The sequence below is a fragment of the Nestor notabilis genome, unplaced genomic scaffold (assembly GCF_000696875.1).
Source record: "Nestor notabilis isolate BGI_N333 unplaced genomic scaffold, ASM69687v1 scaffold9429, whole genome shotgun sequence".
In the NCBI taxonomy this organism is placed as follows: domain Eukaryota; kingdom Metazoa; phylum Chordata; class Aves; order Psittaciformes; family Psittacidae; genus Nestor; species Nestor notabilis.
In genome coordinates this window covers 18,276-39,312 of record NW_009943285.1, presented here as the reverse complement: position 1 = coordinate 39,312, position 21,037 = coordinate 18,276, and the positions used below count along the sequence as shown (strand labels likewise).

At 38.6% G+C, this 21,037-nt stretch overlaps 1 protein-coding gene across 1 annotated transcript in view; it reads right to left on the bottom strand.

Annotated features, from left to right (window-relative positions):
- LOC104411433 (von Willebrand factor A domain-containing protein 8-like) overlaps positions 1 to 21,037 on the bottom strand; it is a gene marked incomplete at both ends in the record, with an annotated part of 55,253 nt that overhangs the window by 21,666 nt on the left and 12,550 nt on the right. Inside the window, 8 exons of the mRNA XM_010021848.1 lie at positions 499 to 737; positions 1,407 to 1,505; positions 9,089 to 9,247; positions 11,022 to 11,147; positions 15,886 to 15,994; positions 16,581 to 16,737; positions 16,901 to 16,973; positions 17,513 to 17,590. Of these exons, the coding sequence (XP_010020150.1) occupies positions 499 to 737; positions 1,407 to 1,505; positions 9,089 to 9,247; positions 11,022 to 11,147; positions 15,886 to 15,994; positions 16,581 to 16,737; positions 16,901 to 16,973; positions 17,513 to 17,590 (1,040 nt within the window). The remainder of the gene's footprint in view (positions 1 to 498; positions 738 to 1,406; positions 1,506 to 9,088; positions 9,248 to 11,021; positions 11,148 to 15,885; positions 15,995 to 16,580; positions 16,738 to 16,900; positions 16,974 to 17,512; positions 17,591 to 21,037) is intronic.

Below are 21,037 nucleotides of genomic sequence, written 5' to 3'. Positions count from 1 at the left end.
TTCAGCTGGAAGAGAAAGGTCTCGGGAGATCTTACTGCGGTCTTTCAATATATGAAGGAAGGACAGAGAGAGACTTCTTCCCAGGGCATGTAGTGACAGGACAGAGGGTAACGGTTTTAAACTGAAAGAGGGTAGATTTGGATTAGATATTAGGAAGAAATTCTTCACAATGAGGGTGCTGAGGTGCTGGCACAGGTTGCCAAGAGAACCTGTGGCTGGCCCCTCCCTGGCAGTGGTCAAGGTTGGATAGGGCTTGGAGCAACCTGGTCTAGCATGAGCTGTCCCTGCCCATGGCAGGGGGTTGGAACTAGATGATGTTTAAGGTCTCTTCCAACCCAAACCATCCCATGATTTTATGATACTATGATCAAAACCTTAGTGCAGAACACCAGCATGGGCAACTAAATGCATAACTTCATTGCAATAAAAGCATAGTTTAGATTTACGACAAATGGAAACAAAGAAAAGTTACATTAGGCACAAACCAAATATACTTACCTGTCTGCCTGGTCTCCTAAGGATCCTATAAATATGGCAAAAGCATTGACTTGAGCATTGGTGGTCAAGACTTGAGCAAACCTTGATGGGCGAATACCGTATCGCTCGAGATTTGCATCACTCAAGACGATAACAAAATACTCATCAGCCTCTTCCTTGGCGATTTCACGAATGGCATGCTCTGTCCCTTCCAAGGTATGGTCTCCACTCATGCAGAACTGAGCATGGGCATGCATGGTCTGTGTGCACAGCATAACCAAGTGGAAATATGTAAGATGACTTTAGGAATAAACATTCATTTCGGCTGGTGCAGGAAGGAGTAAATATTCAATTACAGTATATTGGGAGAAGCTTCAGAAATGTGGACAGTACTCCAGATAGATACTATAGAAGATGCAGCTTTTTGTACATAATATGTCATATTTTAAGATGGGCAACATTTCTCAAAACAGACCAAACAATCAAAATCCACGCATGGACATAACTAGGCTGGGCCTTAGGGAAGATAAAACACTTTGATCAGCCGCGCTTTGAGTAGCTACATTCCCATGTACTTAAGGAAGAAAACAGAGCTTCGTTTCCTAATACCAGCTCCTGCCTGTTTATAGTTTGCACTAGACTTCCCAACCCTGGCAGTGTCACAGTTAATATCAAATATCTGGGTGCTGACAGAAGCAGCAAAGCTTAAAAATGCTGAAACATTTTGTTTGAGCTGTGAGGGTGCTGAGGCACTGGCACAGGGTGCCCAGAGAAGTTGTGGATGCCCCATCCCTGGCAGTGTTTAAGGCCAGGTTCTGGCCTGTTATTTTATTTTACTGTCTTTATGTTTTGCATTCTGTGACATACAATTTTATCTCTGCTGCCACAAAATCCTTGATTATCCAGTATCACTTATTAGTGGCATTTACCTTAAGAATCTCTAATCTTTGCTTATTGTTCTTGGGAACTTTGTCACACCCAACCAAGGCAATGTTGAAGCCATCTCCTGAATGTCCAACGATATCGTACTGCAAGAAAGAAATGTCATCAGTCATCTGGTGGTCACGAATGGCCCTTGGGTCACAGTGACACAAGACAGATCAAAGGCAATTTGCTTTCATCATGAAACCTCAAATACAGAAGAGGTTTCTGTTTATGAGCTGCATAAGGGAACTCCTTGCAATTTCTCACTGACATGAAAACATAGGAAAGAATTGCTAGATAATGAAATTAAAGACCAGTTCCTTATTTCCACGGTCTGTTTTTCGTATCATCCCACCGACTGCAGAGCGGTGATGCATGCGATCGAGACCTTGCCCTCTCACTTTGTCTGTGTATTTTTTTTAAGGGAGCAGGTTTCATCCTCTCAAGTCTGACAAACAAGAAGTGCATTGTTTGAGAGTAGCTCCCGCGTTTGACGGATCTTTTTTGTGACCTCATTCTGCTCAGAGAAAAACAAGTACTACAACCCTTCTTCTTTAAAAAATCAGCACTCCTTATTTTTGTGCACAACAGATCAAAGTCATTGCTGAAAGTATGTAGTGAAGTGAATTCCAAGAGTCTCTGTACTGGTGTGTACATCACTCTCCTGTGAAAGATGCTGTAAAAATGACCTGTAGAGCTGCAATAGTTCAAATATCTTGTTGAACAAATAATGTAATATTGGGAAGGCCTTTGTTTTATGTAAGAGTTTCATTGTCATTACAGGAAAACCAAGACAAGCTGAGCTATGGCAAGGTCCTGACCTGCCCTCTGTGTTGTCATCTGGCAGTCACCCCAGGGAGAATTCACGAGCAGAACAAAAGTGGATTTAAGAGCTGTCTACACGAAGTAATAGAGCACAGTGCATATATCCTGAGCCTGGTGAGACTTGAGCTGGCAGTTCTTCAACATGAACATGTCTGTATTTCCCCCTGACTAGCTGGCACACATCTCTGTTCAGTTGACAGTGAGCCCTTGTGCAGTATTTTGCCTTTCTGTTATCTTTTATTCAAGTACTGCCTACAGGTCCCTGCTGAGTTCACCATCCCTAATTCCCACATAATCATTTGGTAAAAGGCAGGTCTATTCCTCAAAGTCGGCTCCTGGAGACTGGAGAAATGGCATTCTTTATCGACAAAGCTCTTCTTGTTTGTTTCCATATCACTAACTTGCTTAAAATATATCAAAAGTAAAAGAGAGCTATAACAGCTGGAATAACACTTTTAAAGGTGACACCTCCTGAGAAACAGTGCCACATACTATAGATTAATTTCAGCCAAGGTCAGACCATTTTATGACAGACTCACTTAACCCAGACTTCCTTACCCTAGGAAATCTTTACATAATTTAGTCCCCCATGCAATCCTATTTCTTTCTGTATTTTCCCATTCCTGTTCTCCTCAGCTCTTTCAGTTCTAATATTTGCTATCCATCTTCATGTAAAGCTTCCAGCCTGACACATACTTTCTCTTCAAAACCTATTTCTTATCAGCAATAATGCTTCAGACTCTTTCCTGATGAATTTTTAGCTGGTGTTTCTGTCTTCCTCAAGCCATTACCTTTCCCAGAGAAAAAGCATGGCAAATGAAAATACACAGATTTTGAGAATAATGTTGAGGTTACAGTCAGGATACTTCCTAAGTATTAACAGGAATCAATAGATCCAGAATGGGAACCACACAGTAAGGGAGCGTGCCTGTCCGTTGTTTTAAAAACCAGAGATTATTCAAATCAGAGGAACTAAACAAAACAGTGGTTTAACGGAGCAAAAAATACACAGCACTAATATTGTTCTTACATAATGTCAGAAATGTCCACAGATCTTCAGGGTAGGCTCTAAGTTACCAAACCCTGCATGTCCTTTGCTGAGCAGTTTTGTTTTCGGTATCACTTTTAAGTCAACAACCTAATTATGTAAAGCAAGATACTGTCGTTCTCCTCTGTAAAAATAAAGCTGACTCCTTTGTTAGACGCTCCTTCCCAGCATTTCATGGACCTTCCCACTGGGTGTCCTGGTATCAGCTATACTGAGTTCCTGGGAATAGGCCAATATCATTTTGGTTCTTGGCACACACTAATAACAGACCAACCTCTCATCTCAAAAAGGCTGGTTTAAACTCAGTGTGACAGTCTGTGTAAAGGGAACTGCTGTAGCTCCTAGGTGGAACACCAGAGGTTGACCATATGGTTGGGTCCCCTTCTCATTCTTGCACAGGGTGGGATTGTACAACCCAGGTTTGGGCAAAGTGGGGCTGAAATGATTTGAGCAAACTATTGCAGCCACATAAAGGTGTTCACCTGGGAACATCATGTCCTGTCCGCTCCCTCCTCGGCTGGCTGCTTATCGTTCTTCATGTGTGCCCATGCGTGCACCTGGGTATGTATACTTAACAGATGTTATCTGTTTCCTTGTTTCCTTGCTGACAGTTTATTATTGTTTCTTTGCTGACGGTTTACTATGCTATTTATGATTAAAAAAAGCATGGTGAGGCAGCAGGGAAGAACTGGCTGTTTGCTACATCCCAGCTGCTGCATTTTGGGTCAAGCAGGGCCTCCCAAGAAGTAGGGTGAGATCTGGCTGTGCTGTGGAAGAGAAGTGCTGCAGTCACCAGCCCTCAAGTGCTGGTCCTCATGGCCCTCTGATCCCCTTGGAAGTCTAATCAAGGACAAGGAGTAGCCAAAACCTAGTGAGAGTAAGGTTGCTTTTGGGCAGCTTAGCCCCCCAAACTATGAGGTTGGATGAGTACTTGTGCCCCAGAGAAGGAGGAATGTAGCAGCACTGACTTGGATTGACTTAAACCAACAAAGGACTGCAGCCTGGGAGACCCTCCTTGGGAGGGAGGGAGGGATGGGAGCAGGCTCAAAGCCAAGCTTTAGAGGTGACAGAGGGAGAATCTTGCCCAGGGAAATATATGGAGTCTATGGCAATTCAGCAATACCGAGTTTGGGACAGGAGTAAAACTGGAGTGAAGAAACCCACTCTGCAAGGGCGAAGAAGGAGGATTTAAATCTTTCACCCAGGTTTTCTTTCAGTAAATTATTACATTCTCCTGATTTGAGTTCTAATAAAATGAACCCTCAGTGATTCGATGTTATCTTGGTGTGCTCGTTTTAAAGAAAAGGTGCAGACAGCTCCACAGCCCTGGCTAACCGGGAACCCCAACACATGCAGGCACACACACGCTTCGCTGAAACCAGTTTCCTTCCTCTGCAGTAGGTAAAGACAAGCACACAAAAAAGGCCACAGAGAAGCAAGACTACAATGCTTTTTTTCTCATAAATTACCTAGGAGAATTTATGTCACAAATGAGAGAAGAGCTGCAATACAATCACTTGGAACTGACTCTTGTTTTGGTTTACAAAATAGATTGCATGCATATGCTCTCAGGACAAATCCAGCAGCAAAATACACGTTTGCTATAATGCAGACTTAATTGAATTAATGTATTATTGTGGTACACAGTGGGCTCGTTTTCCAATAGCTGCAGGTATACTGAGACAGGAACTGTTCTATTCAGAGCTGTGAGTACATTAGGTGTAAACATGCCTGTCAAAACAGCACCGTTCTGTTGGTTTCTTTCCTTACAGGTTAAAACAATCCCTATTCCACTGTCACATTTTGCTCTGAATGGATGGTTGCTGCTGCCCAAAATGAGTAAAATGGAAGACTGTCTTCTGAAGCTGCCATGTCCAAAAGTTTAATTTCTGAAGGCATTTAAAAATCTGAAAGAAGATTCATGCTGAATGTAAAAGGCAGTGTGAACTAGACAGAAGGCTCTGCCAGAAGGCTAGATCTTTATAAATTCATCTCTTCTTTGGACAACACTGAACCTTCCTTTTTTTCCCCTGAATTTATTTCAAACCTTTTGTTTATTATTTAAAAGGAACTATTCTGCCAAGCATGTGGGACATCTCTTTTCCTAAATTAATAGTGCTGCCTCCATACTAAATTTTACTAACAGGGAATGCTGAAATGGGCATATAAAATCTGCAATATCCCTTTAATACAGCTATAAATAACAATTCAGGTTTTTTGTACTAGTTATATAACATGCTATTTATTGAGCCACTTATAATATTTTAAAGGCTTCATAAAATTGCTGTTGGGTAATTTAGTGGACATGCCTCCTAAATCTGCCATCATGTGTGCAAATGACAGTAATTAGGGATGATATAAAACCATATGATTTGTGTGGCAGATGTAAAACTACCTCAGATAACACAAAGAACAAACTGTCCTCTGTACATTTTCAAATAACTAGTGCATAAAATGAGATGAAAAAAAAAGATGTAAAAACTTTAATCTGCAAAAGAACTTGCTTGTTATAACTTATACATATGTATAAGTGATGCATCCACACATTTAAAGAGGCCAAGGGGTCTTTGTAGGAACATTTAACCTCTCTTATCAGGATAAGGCTGAGAATGTGGCTTCTATTACCTCAGTTACTCCCACTCTTTTCTTTATTACAGCATTTGAGAGGAAGCGTGGATGAGCTGACATTGGAGGAGGGCTGTGAAACATGGCTGTTAATTTAAATGGATTTCCCGACTGTGGGATGAGCCCCTCATTTCCCCCTTGACAAGGAATGATTCACTGCTCCACTTATGGGAAATGGAAGCAGGCAGGTTGTCCTATGCAAGCATAAAACCCTGACAGATACCTGCTGGCACTTGTCTGAGTTTTTATGAAGGATAACTTCATTACTGCTAGGTACAGTTGCATACCCAATACTTAGCTCTTCTGTATTAGAAGGCAGGGAGAAAGTATTCTCTACCTTCATTCATTGCTGTAAAGACCAGTCAATCGACATGATCAGTGCTACCAAGGGGTACCACACAAGGGGAAAGTTCAGACTGGTAGCACAAAACAACCAAGGAAAAGCCCATCTGATTAATACAAAACCTTATTTAGCAGACTACCAAACCAAGCACCAGCAGAAAAGAGAGAAGGCCAAGAGCTGGTTTCCGAAGTTTGCACTGCAGTTAGACAGCGGAAGGGAACTTTGTTATGTATATCCCCTTTGAATGCTTTGCTCAGCAAGCCTGATGGTCCCCCAGGTTCAACATATGTTGTACATGATACCCCTCAAATTTGAACTGCATGTGGTTGTGACCCTTGCAGATGGGGCTACAACAGGAACAGATAACAGCAGGCATATCTGAAGGCCGAAAAAGCCTATTAAAAAAAAAAAAATAGGTAAGAAGAGGATAAGGAAGAGAAAGAAAAAAATCATAAACTGCAGATTTCTCATCGCAGAGGACACAGTTGTGTGTTCTTTTCTCTTTCTTCAACAGTTCCTCTTTTAGAAATGAGAAATGTATGCTATTTTTACAGGCATACCAAAACTTCAGCTTTTTCCTGAGAAAAATTGGCAGCATCTTACAGAGTGTCAGTGTTTTACAGATTAGAATCAGTGATATTTTAAAACAATCACTGGTTCTCCTCCTATCTGAAGACTTAATTACACTTGTTAGAAACTGAGGAACTGGCATGAACTCTGGTTATTGATCACATTCATGCAGGGGTAGCAACTGCCATGACAAATTATACACCAAAAATACATAATTTTCAACCCAGAGATTTCAGAAATGCATTTTATTTTTATCAAAAGAATGACTCAAGGAGTCCATCAGCACATGCACAGAAGATTTCTTGTATGAGAGGACTCTGTAATGTAGGTTAAAAAGAGATACTTTAGCCTAATCACTGGATCATGTTAAGAATATGGTTCAAACACGACTAGTTAATAAATGACTCTGCTCATTTTGGGAATGACTTCAGTGGCCAGTGAAACATAAGGCCGCATCTCATCCTAGTCACCTCTGGTCTACTTTTGCAGATACTAAGCTTTGAATGAATCAAATCCCAATGAGATGTAGAGGAAGAAAAAAACTTTTCTTCCCAGAGGCAAAAGCAGCTCTCAAGTTGACAGAATTTACACTGAATCTCACCAGCCTTGAATAAAGGGACTGTTACTGCCCCCCTCCAAAGTTCCCTATCCAGTGGAAGGAGGCCTCAAATGGAGGAGAATTACCTTGTGCAATTGAAGATGGACTGATGTAGACGCTGATGACAACTTTTTTCCTTGGTATGTCACTAAAATTTCCAGCATCTCCCTCACCACTGTTATTTTAAGTATGAAATTGACCTTACAGCTCTCTTGACTCACAGAGATTGAAAGGATAACATTACAAGTCATGTTGTACTATCACCAAAGAGCGGCAATGTTCACATCTAATAACAGCACATGGTTTTCGTGTAAGTGTTTTTATAAATGGTAAGTGATTGTTAGAGAGGCACATCTACTGTTACAACTAACTGCAGTTTGAGCTATTTGCCTGGCCAAATACAGGCTTTCATCTATGTGCAGGGCAAAACATGGCCAATAGCAACTACTGCCAAGCAAAATATAACAATCTGCAATAGACACAGAGGGATTTGAAAGATAATGATCTTACTAACTCTGCATAGTCTGTCTGCTTACTTCTAGATCTTATTCCTTTACCATGCACCTGAAGGTCATGTCTGGCTTCTCAGCTGTAGAGCTGCACTGCAAATAAGGACAGCTGGTTATCTACCACTGCACTACTTTTCTCAGTGTCATTCTTCTAAGCCACTGTCCTCTATTGTGTAAATGTAAAATACTTTATTGTTCATAACGATAGCAGAATGTCTGTAGCAGAACCGAATGAACAACCATGCCCTGGTCACTGTTTCCATTTCACTCAAGATTTTATCCGCTCCTTGATTTTTATCTCTTCCAAACTGAGTGGTTCTTGCATTCTTAGCCATTTCTTGTATGGGGACACTTTCATAACCTTTGTAATCTTTGTCACCCTCTCTTCTCTTTCAGCTCTACGAGAACTTTTGTGAATAGGGGACCAAAGTTGCACATATTACTCCTGATGTGAATGCATTATGGATGTTTACAGCGACATTCTGATGCTTTCTGCTTTATTCTCTTCTTTTGTTAATAGTTTCTAACATTCAATTAGCTTTTTGACAGCTGGTGGGCACTGAATGTTCAAAGAACCATACAATATAATTACAACATTTCTTTGTTCAGCACTAATATACAGCTGAGAGTGAGCACTAACAGATAGCTGAGATTTCTTCACTGTGTATTTAAAATTAGAATTGTTTTCTTCCACCTGCAGCACTTTACATTTAATAGCACTGAACACCATCTGCCATGTTATTTCCTAGTCACCATTTATGGCCAGGCCCTTCTCCATGACAGTGTATTACTGTCTGTACTCTGGGCAGACGGCAGATGGAAAGGCAGGGCATCTATGCATGTATCGATGCTCATATTTACTTGTGTTCTGTAGGCTTAAAGTTTCTGTTTAAGGAAACAAATAAACTGATAAATACAGAAAAAGGCAGCAAATTTCACTAAATCAGAATCTTAACAATCTTAGATTGAATCCTCCCCTGCTGAAGTGTGTAATGTTTCTCATCCGTTCACGAGTATTATTTTTCAGGTTGCTAGAAATAGATTAATGTCCTTATTTCCTTGTGGGAATGAATAATACTCTTTGGCTAGACCGACTGCTGAAACACTTTTTCCACTGCTCCACACAGCCTGTGCAATAACCACAGAGCTCCTAGCCCAGCTGTAATTACCTTGAATTTGTGCTCATAATTCTCAAAAGCTTCCATGACCATGCAGACAGCCTCCATGGAGCGTTCCAGGCGTCTATCCACCCCGTTAAAGCGGTACATGCTACCGGAAACATCCACCACCAGGCGCAAGCGTTTGGGTTTCTGCTGGGGGCTCCCAGGCTGACAGGGAAACACAACAGAAAAAGAACTCCAATATAAATGGGAAAGGTGAACATTTAGTAGTGATAAAACATTTTGTAAAAGAATTCAATGCCCTTTGCAAAGTAGGAAACTTTTATCCAGCAAACAGATTATTTTAACAAAAAAGATTAAAAGATTGTAATACTTTTTTCTGTTTCAAACAATTTACTTGACAGATACCTCAATTCATTCCTTCCCCTCACCTTCAATGACTGGAAACAAAATACTTTGAAAAATTCCACGCATACTTGTCAGGAAAATACTTTTTTCTGTCGCAGTTTTGACTCTTGACATCTTATTTCAGTAGAGAGACTCTCAAATTTGCTCTTTCTGCCAAGGCTCATAATTGAAATGCTTCTCCTTGGCTTACGGTATTAACAGGGACCTGGATAAGACTGTAAAAACTTGTCTGCTGAGGTTAGTAACATTCCAAAAATGCTTGAAATCTTGTTCTGATTAACTACCAGTTTCTTCTTCATTCTGATGCTGAAACCATTATTTTTTTCCTGAAAACAATCCCCATCTGTTTTAGCAATTTTTGGCACAGTACATTCAAGAGAGGTGTTTTATTTAGTGCAATGAGATGAGGCTTGATTCAACTATAATGCTATCGAAGAGGATCTGGCAGAAAAACCCAGTCACATTAAAAACAAATAACTAAAATGTTTCTTTAACCTGTAAAGGGTTGCAAGCATTTGTGTGCTTTATTCTTTTAATTATTGTCTTAATAGACTGTGGAATTCTTGATTTCCCAAAAACAAAGGGAGAGAGAGGGCCCATTGAATACTATATTTACTTATTTTTAAATTCAAAATTAAAGGTGACCTTTTTTTTCCTAATTGAACTATTTTTAAAAAGCCTTAAAACTGACACATTGAGTAAATACATTGTGAAAAAATGAAAAATGAAGATTTAATCATTTTTCCCTTATTTATCTTTCACACAGACAGTGCCAAGTTCCATAAACTGTTCAAAGCAACAGACATCAGGACCAAGTAGCATAAAAACTAATAGCAGGGATTCATCAGATGTGGGTAGCTGACATGCACAAAGATGTTGTACTCAGCTACTTAAAAAAAATCTTGGTGTAGTTAAAAACTGCAATCTGTCATTAAGTATTACTGCTAAATATTATGGACTAGCGCCACCAGTTCTGGCCAGGTTTTGTTGGTCTGATTCAAGTGGTTTCTCTGCTGCTGACTCACATAGGCCTAACCATAATTTCTTCTAAGGAATAGCTGAATTGAGCCATAGAATGGAAACTTTATTGTATTTTCATGGCTTTTCCACACACTTTTTTCCCATTATCATTTTTATTCTTGTAAATCAAAGTATCTGTGGAAGTTGAAATTTTTTGCCTGTCATGGAATATGGGAAAGACATTTGTAAAACACTTTATTTATTTAAACTTCTCAGGGTATCAGGGTATTTATTGAAAAAAAAAATTAAATTAAATTAGTGAGAAAATATTTTCCTTTTTCTGATAAAACCAAACAGAATGTTTTCTCTTAATTGCCTTCAGCTCATTAAAATATAAATAAGAAAATAAAACTTGTTGCACTGGATTAAAACAAAGCATTGCCTAGATTTGCATCCTCTCTCAGGGACTTCCAAAGCCAGAGATGATTCTTACAAGTTCCTCATTCCTATATACTTACCCAAACTCCAGACACGGATATTGTACAGCCATTATGAAATCACCAAACCATTTAAGCTCTTTCCCACCTTTCCCTGCTACCTGTTGAATACTTACTTGTGGTTCAAGTTCTCCCCGTCGCTTATAGATGGCTTTTTCTCCTGTCAGCCCATCAATGATTTTAGCATCATCTAGTTCTCCAACAGCTTGGTGTCTCAGCCAATGTCTTTCCTTACCCTTGGCCTACAACAGAAAAGAAACTTAAATTCACTTAGTGACATGACAATTTAAAACCAACTGGACATGACATACGCATAAATTTTCTTTGTAATGATGTGATAATTTTGGCCTAAGTCAAAGAAATCCAAGCATATTGACATAGCTGATCTGTTCTTTCTCTCTGAAAGAAAAATTAACACTGACAAAGAATATGTCCCCTCTGTAATTCTGTCTTTTTTAAACTTGTTTCATATGTGGGAAGTTAATTGTGGACTGCAGAAATGTTAACCTTTTTTCTTGCAAATATTCTGGAAATGCATGTAACAGGCCTGTGCAGAAATACATACAACAGAGAGACACACATAACTGACCATTTGTTATGTGTCTCCATCCAAGCAGTGCAAGAATAAACCAGCAGGTGACTTAAAGGTAAAACCAAGTAGTGTTCATCTTAGGTAATGGTAAGTGGCAACAATATTAACAATAAACTATTTTTCTGTTTTAAAATAAAAGCCTTGACATCTGTGACACTCAAGAGAGTCCTCTAAATGCTTCTTCTGCTTTATTTAAATATACGCTGGTTATCTACAGCCTGACTTGATGAACATGCATTACAATCCAGGAACTCAAATATTCATGGAACTCCTGTCCATAGAAGCAAGCACTTAAGATCAAAGACTCAAGTGTTTTAATATTATAAGCCATGTATTTAAGAATGTTTTCAAAGGATAGCTTAATCATGGTTCATAATACGTAAAATCCATTTAAAGACAGTAAAGTCTGCATGTATGGGTTTCATGGCTTACTTAATTTCTGCTTAGTTCTTCAGGTTGAAGGTGCTTATTTAAGCAGTAAACCCAGAAAGGAAAGAAGATTTTAAATCTGTATATGTATAATGCTTTTGCAGTCTCAGCAAATTGCTGCTCAGCAGTTGGAGGACAATCAAATACCCAGCAGGACACGAACTGCCTTAAACATTGGTTCTCAGTAATGAAAATCAGTTGCTTTCTGATGAGCAGGAAGTGTTGCATTACAAATCCCTAATGAACTGCAGTCCTGGGATTGAGAGGATGAATCTTTATAATTTTGTACAGTCTAAGCACTCAGATGATGGCTTCTTAAGGCTCAGAGAATCTATGATTTTGCTTTGGTCAAAATTTATAAGGTTTTCTTTTTGGTATGTATGGAAGGAGGAGTTCTGGCTATTGCCTTAACAGTGACTCAAGACTACATGGACTACTTCTGTATGAAAATAAGTGGGCAGAAAGAATACAAAGCCACAAGGAAACAATTTTTTGATTAATTTTACAGTATAGAATTTACAGATGTGACAAACAGGTTTTTTAGCTAGGTAGTGTCAAAAGCTTTACAGATGGGAGGCAAAACCCATGCCAACAAATAAAAACCTCAGCTTTTTTGTATATCACAGAAGGTAAAAGAGGAAAAGGTTTCTTGGGTTGTAAATTCAGTTAGTTGTGCCCTCTGATAGAATTTCATGGTGCTACAGTCAACCTAGCTTTAACCTACTTTGGCAGTGGGGCATCCCTGAGGTTTTTTTACTGCCAGCTAGTAGTTTCTGTTATCGTTAAATATTCTTGGTATGAAATCTGAAGTTCCTTCTTCCAGAGGATCATCAATTCCTTTGATGCCCAAAGAGTTCTATAATATCACAAAGAGATACCTGCAAATTCCAGGTGACCTCTACATACTCCGTCAAAATCACAGAATCACTGAATGGTTTGGGTTGGAAAGGACCTTAAAGATCATCCAGTTCCAAACCCCCTACCATGGGCAGAGACACCTTCCACTTGACCAGGTTGCTCAAGCCCTGTCCAATCTAGCTTTGAACACTGCCAGGGATGGGGCATTCACAACTTCCTTGGGCAGCCTGTTCCAGTGCCTCACCACCCTCACTGTAAAGAACTTCTTTCTAATACCTGTATCTCCCCTGTTTAAGCTTGAATCCATTGCCCCTTGTCCTATCACTACAGTCCCTGTGAAACACCCATGGCAAATTTCAACAACATTCCAAATAACCATTAAAAAAATGCTCCTGGAGACAACATGCCACTGAGTGAGCAAAGCCTGTCTAAAATGAATCATACACTTTCTAGGATGATGCAGATGAAATAACTTTGCTCCTAGTCAGCCACTCTAAGGACTGGAACAGAGCTGGATCCTTAGCGCTTCCTTAGGGCTGCTGTTTTGCCAAATTTTTGTCATTTGCTCTTTTTTGGTAGGCAGGAGGGACGAACAACAGAAGATTAGAAAGTTTTTGTTTCATTAAGCAAATTCTTAACTACTTTCACTACTGTTTTCAGTGAGTTTTTCATTTAGTTTTGTGACCATTTGCTGTTCAAGAAACAGCAGTGTGAGACCATGGACATAGTTAAAAACATTCCAATACCTTTTGAAGCTTATGTAACAAAAGCCAGTATTTGAGCTGAAATTTTACTGGAGGAACACAGAGTTGATATTCGCTCCTAAAACAGGAAAGAATGCTGACAAAATCTGACCTAACCTCTTTCCAAAATAATGCTAAAATTATTTAGACTACTTAGCATCTGCCTCTTCCATGCAGAATTCCTAGGAATTTATTTCCTTTATAAAAGCTAAAAAGAATTCCCTTAACCATGTGTGTTATACAATGCACATACATATTACAGAGAAGCTTCAAAGCGTTTTCAATCTGTAATTTTCATAAGCTTAAAAGCAATAGAACTTTAAAAGCAGAATTTTAAGAGAAAACCAGAATTACTACATATATACACTGTGCTTTGATATTTTACTACAAAGGGTGTACAATCCATTACTATTGTAATATACTGTGACCATATTAACGAAAAATATACGTATTCATTGTGTTGCTTTTGAAATGAGAAAAATGTGCTAGATACCATACCTTATCAGCATGGCAATGGCTGATTGCAACACACCACTGCAGTAATTCTTTTAGCAAAAGGTATCAAACCCCCTCCTCAAAATGTGACTGAGATGTCTGTAAATATCACAGAAAAAGTTGTGTATGTGAAGTGATCACATTTAAATATGCCACTCATAATGATAAAGGATGGTATGAAATACTGCCAGTTGTGGTCTGCATTTATTTCTGGGAAAATGTTCTGCATATGTTCCCTTAGCTGCTGAAATCAGAAAACTACTTCTGACAGGGCACAGGAGTTTTTGCATCGTCAGCTCTGAGCCATGTTTATTATAGGACTGCCACTGCTTTATTCTTGCTGCCATGACCAGACAGCTCCCACATGTTCTAAATCAGACAGAGCCCCAGCAGGCGCACTGACTCAGGCTCAGGTTTGCCCAATTTAAACGCAGGTGCCTAAATGATGCTCAGAAGCTAGAGGGACAATTGCCCTAGATTCCTCTATAATAATCAATAAAAAGAGAAATACTTTCTGGAAGGCAAGACATAAAATCTAAGAAGGCCTTTCTGAGTGACTGACTGACCATAATCTTTTGAATCTGGAGTTCAGACAGACAAGCTTTATTCAGGGTTTAGCCAGCATTAGGAGAGAGAAGAAAGCTCATCGTTAACCAGATTTCCTAGACTTCTGGCTTTGCTACTGAAGATAAATGACAACTTGTAAGGTCTTGTTAATGTTGTTCAAAGAGCTGGCAGAGATGAGGGAGTTATGCAAAGCAAAATTAACAATGAAATCACATTCTCAGACTGTATTTATGTATTATGTTCAAGGATCAGCCTATTCCTGTTGCTACTAATTTTTGCAAGCCATCCACAACTAGACCTGAATCCCAGCCTGTTGATTCTGGGATGTAAGATTTTAACAAAGGAACGTATTTTTTAAAAACTCTGCACATCTAACAATAAAAATGCATCTGTCAAAAAGAAAATCCACATTAAACACACATGGGCCATATATTTCCATTATGTAAACACACTGAGTTTGAAACAAAGCAAATCCAAATATTCGTAAAAAGCCAAAAACATTCTCTAATGAGAAGGTAATTTAGGATTTTCACAAAGTTAAAAACACACAGATATTTGAGCTGCAAAGTTTACTGCAACTCACTTCTTACTTGAGAAATGAGGAAAGTCTGATTGATAGCAGAAAGAAAACAGTTTAAGCTGAGAACCAACGGTGTACATAGAACTATCCAGATAAAAAGGGACACAGAGGCATAGTCCTTCATCAGGGTTGAATGACTTACCATGACTTACTAGTCAAATAAATTTTTTTTCTACTCAAAGAGATAACATGAAATGTGCTTGGACTCAGCTCCCCAGGTAACAGAAAGCATTTGGGCTATACCTCTTTTTATTAGCAAGTGTTACAAACAAACTTAAGAAAAAAATCATGTTTTCAGCTGCAGACGCAATAAAGTACCCAACTGGAGCGGCTGTTTCTTTTAATAGCTTTGCACTTCTCAGCTAAAAAAAGTCTTTTGGACAGGAGGTAAAGACAAAGGCTGAGCTCTACATGCCATCACACATTCTTCTAATAACATACAATATTTCTTTCACATAATTTTGCTCCTGAGTCAGTAATCTCTGTAAACTGTGGAATGGGAATACTGTGACTTGTAGAGATGAACACTGTGATCCACTTAAAAGCTGCCTGTGAGACAGTAATATGAGACTGTTTTTCCTACCCATGGTTATAAACCAAATCTTTTAGTTCTCAAAGGTATGCTTATCAGATGGCAACAGGGTATTAGCAGGATAGTATTTGGGGCCTAATGTAATGTGCTCACCATGTTCCTTTATCAGTGAATCTAAGATTACCTGCAGATTGTCCAGGATGATGCGGAGTGACTGAACTTGACGTCGGACTGCTCCAGAAAACCTTTCGTAAGTTGATGCATCATATTCGCTCATCTGAATCTCTTTCAATCTGAAGCAAAGAACAGTTTAGGAAATTGGCATATCATCCACTTATATATGTAAACTACAAGTTTATTTACTTGATAACAGGGAAATTCTTCCCAATGTTGGGAATATCTGTAGTTTGTGTAAAAGTGTCTGCTGAGGTATAATAGTTCAAACCATCTCAGATCTTTCAAACGGATCTTTCAAACAGAAAGATCTTTCAAACAGAAGCAATTTGCTCATAATGGTCTGTTTTGAAGGATACTTGTTAGGTGATGAATGCCTAACATACAATCTGGATTCACAATAATTCAAAGGAATTTTCATATGGTAGATCCTTTTTTTCAAAAGATAAGTATTCTCATCAGTCTCCTTATCCACCCAGCTGTGTTTTACTCTACCAAATCACAGTAATTTTAAGTGTGGCTTAATTCAATAAAATATGCTATGCATCCTGTCCAGAGCAATTAAACACATGCTGGTAAGCTCTGTTAGGTGACAATGAACAGGGTAAAGTACTTGATAAACACAGTTAAGAAAGAGAATTCTTTTTAACCATCTTTTTCAAATTCTCTGGGAAATGGAAGGGAAAATAAAGACTTCTACATTACCTCTGTTTAAAGGCCTTTTCACCCATCTCTCGAGCAGCTCTCTTAACCTCCTCCGGAACAGCATCCTTTTCAGCTTGAGATATTTGGTAAACCCTGTGGCCAGCATCCAGTCGATACGGCCCACCTTTGCCACCTAACCCAGCAGTGTCTCTCCCACCTAACAGAGTTGAGATAAAAAATAATTAAGAATATGCATTTTATAATAAGAATACATTTTCTTTAAAGTTTCCATTGTCATATCTACAGATACTCAAAAAATGTTGCCAACAATCCCCAGTAGAAATATTTATTGCCAAAGATTTTCAAAACCAAGCAGCTACCATGGTAAAGAAGAACTCCAATGGAGTATTTGTCTTTATAGTCCCTTGAGACCAGATTCGTAATGGATTCCACCTGTATGAGGGGGACTATACATCATATAAGTCTTGTAAACTTCCTCAAAGCTCCTGGTCCTCAAAGCCATTCAATCAGACTCTGTCTTCTCCCTAGAATTTGTTGTTTACATTGTTCCCAAGTCACTTTCTATCTTCACTTCTATCTTCAGAAATAGGAGACACTTTGCCTGTCCTGTGTGCCTCTTGCCTACACTACCTAAATCGCTGTGACCACAAAGACATCTAAGAGAACGGCAAATATCTCAGCATAGAGCCTACGGCTGCAAGCTTCTTGTTCTCCACATAGCCAAGCAAAAGAAACAGCATAAAAATGTAATTGAAGTAGAGCTCTGCTACACACAGTTTAAATTAGACTCTGTAAATACTCTTTTCACTGGCAATAAAGCAACCTTGTATTGGGTAAATAGCTCTAGGCAGAGGATATCCTTGTACAAATCCATTTTTTACTCGCACAGCATTGCCCTTAGATATCAGTCAATGATGCATTAACAGAAAGAATGAAAGACCTGTTCCACCAGCCCAAGTATTTCCACCAACATGCGGCATGTTGTCTGGATCCACTTTTCCATGTTTGGGGGAACTGACATCCAAACCACTGTCCCTCTGAATGGTTATCTATAAAATAAAGAAGAGAACTGTAAATCTCTCTTACTAGGAAAACCGCTCCAACAACCTACTAACAACATACTAGGTCTGCTGAAGAGCTATAGGACCAGCATTAATTCAATAAATGCAACATCCCACATGATAAGGACACATTAGATGCCATATCCAAAACAGTCAGTGCATTCAGATCTTATCCACACGAGAAATGTGCTTACTGATAACTGACAACATAGATTTGTAGACAGAGTCATCTGATTTGAGCACTTCTCATAGTATTGTACACCCACAGTACTGTACATCCATTTACAAATGTCATGCACACCAAACTACAGTTCCACATTGGGCAGATTGACCTTCCTTTCACGAACAGGGACTAAAGAAATGGCATGTTCTTCTCTGAGATCCTTCAGTAATTGGCTAGTTCAAATGATATGCTCAAGTAATCCTTAACTTCCCTGCCATGACCGCAGAAGTCTACAGTGGTGGTTTTTCTACATCTGTCTGCTGACTGCACTTTCCCCATAGATTCACTGCAGAGCAGAACGCCCAACAGCTGTCAGATGTGAGTCACTTTAGGCTGGGGCTGGATGTAAGTGGGTGACTGAAGGTAAAAATACTCCTTCCTGGTATGAACTCTGAGTCATGCAGTGAATCAATGATTCATGTGTAAACTGCCCTTCAGTTACTAATCTTCTATAATTTAATGCCACTTTATTATTTTAAATAAAACTTAATGACAAAGATGTAAAATTAATGTCTTTAACCTCTACAAATTAAGTTTCTTCTCATCTACCATAATACATTTAATTCTCTGACGAATTTCTGTGCCTAATAACTACAATTTATTGCCTTCTCAGAAGTTCACTGCCATTATCAGGGTTTTCACTGGGACTGTAGAGCAGTGTAATCCTTGAATTCACTGTCTTGCAAACTCAACTTCATGCTGACATGGATTCCACACATGTTTTTGAACTGAAAACACGTGCTCTAACAATAGGGGCTTGGCAGTTATTCAAAACATCAGTTTCTTTCTCTTTATAGAATGTATATGAATTCAAAGAGGTACAATGCATCCTCTGTGAACCTTATCATTAGTGTAAAATCAAGATCTAATCTGATAAATTACATGAATTTAACATTCGTATAGGAAAAAAGACACTTAACTAGAACAACATGTTACTCTTAGGGTCATATACTTCTCTGGTGTAAGAGAGTTCCTCAAAAATAAACAGTTCTTTTTTTTTTTTTTTACATATGTGGTAGATTTCAAAACTATCAGAAACACACTTCAATAAAAATCACTGAACTTAGTTTAAAATAAAATTGTAAAAGCAAAACAGTAGTGTCAGCCTTCTGAATGAAAAGAAAATATTATTCTGTAAAGAGAAACAATAAAATGATGGAAAATGTTTCACATGTTCATCTTTCTGGATTCTTCATAGAAAATTACGCAAAAGTCTGAAGAAGGGAGATCTATGAGGGAAACATAACTTGACAAACTGAAGGACAGTCAGTGAGAAAAATCTAGCTTGGCTGGAGTGAGAAGGAAGACAATCAAAACATGTATTGAAAGTTCAGAAAAAGCTCAAACAAATCTAAAAAATCCACAGTAACTTTCAGAAGCTTGTCTGATGGGGATTTCTGAACATACTGAGATTTCTCTTCCAAGTCAATGAAGTAAACAAACAAAAATTTAATGTAAGAAGAATATGAAGGCTGCAGGCCAGAAAGATGCTAAAAGAACGTGCTTTCCTGAAGGGGCAGTGGTACAAAAGATGTGCTTGAAAAAAAGGGAAATAAAGAAACAATAGCATAATCCAAGATTTGTTAATGCTTTGACTTCATTTTGTGGTGCTGCCTCTTACACATCCATTCACTCCTGACAACAAGGGCAGCCAGGCAGGAATAGAACTAAACACTCATTTTATATACACACTATCTGAACAACCCGTTCTATATCAGCTCCTTCTGAGATATATGAATGGATGCCAAAACAGTTTTACATGGCTACACTTCTTTATTTTTTTCTGACAACACTGGGATTCTAAGAGCGAACTGAATATGGGAAACTGATAAAAACACATTCAGTTTGGAAATTAAGTGATCTTATCATCCTTCATATAGTAATGTAAAGAAGATAAAGAGGCTCAGAGAAGCCAGACACATGATTTAATGAACTCAACAACATAACAGAACCAGGTGTTTCATGTATTTGTCATATTTATGCCAAATAGCTATTAAATACGTAGCAATCTGTAATAGGGGCTACTCTGAAGATGAGTCAAAGGCTGCTTGTTTTGTCTAGACTTCAGCTGGTCAGACAAACTATGGTAAGGGAACTTTATATTGTCCACTAACCAAATCTTAATCATGTTTGGAAGTGGATCTAGAACTGCATTCACACCACTTAAGTGAATGGGGGATTGATTCTATTGAATTCTGATATGAAATCATCTAACTTAATAAAATTAAACCAGGAAAGTAAGGAAGCACTGATACATATCACATTTTGATACTTCTATCACTCCTCAGTAAGAGACAGGAGCTGAATTTGCTGAGAATCACGCAGCTGACCCAGATACACCATGCACTGCCTCTACAAGACACTGTCACAGCTATGGGAAGAAAAGAGCTTGCAGTAACTCATTAACAACAGTGTGTGAATTACAGAGAGGGCTGCTGTACTCAATTATTAAAATTATTAATGTCCCACACTTACAGCAGTATTTCCTTCTCATATAAGACCTGTTTTCACAATTACAGTACTTCCCTCTTGAGCACAGAATTAATTTTCTTATATACCGCAAACAAAACTCTCTGGTTGTATGAGTAAAACTGACCAAAAGCATCATCAAATTTAGCTTCAGCTGATTTCACAGAAGAGAAGTTAACAATATTTTAGCACCCACTAATCTTAAGCATACATTGCAATGAAACTGAAAAGAAAAGAAGTGTCTTTAAAAAGAAGCTTCAATACCTCAAAGGCGGTCCCATGTCCCATTCACAACTGTGCAGCTCTTTATTTAACGAGTGCTGGTTGCCCCCAATTTGCTTGTGCCAAGCAAAAAAAAAAAAGTAATAAAAGAAAGGCCAGCCGGTCTTTGCCGTGTCACATTTATATGTCTGATGGCAATAAAACCACTGAATTGCCTGATTTTTTATGAGATGCTTTAAAGAAATTATTCAAAGTACATCTGGACTGAATATACATTAATATCTATTACTAACATGTTTATAATAGTATCCAAATTAATAACTAAAAGACACTTAGCAAAGTAAACCAAAATGAACATTTCAGTATAACCATTATTCAATCATTCACTTTTCAGAGTATTCACAACCTTCTACACTTCCACATTTTCACCCGTGCATTTTAAGCCCATATATCAGCTCTTCTTGTTCAAGTCTGTTACAATAAACTGAAGACTAACATTTCAGGAGTTACCTTTGTAGAGA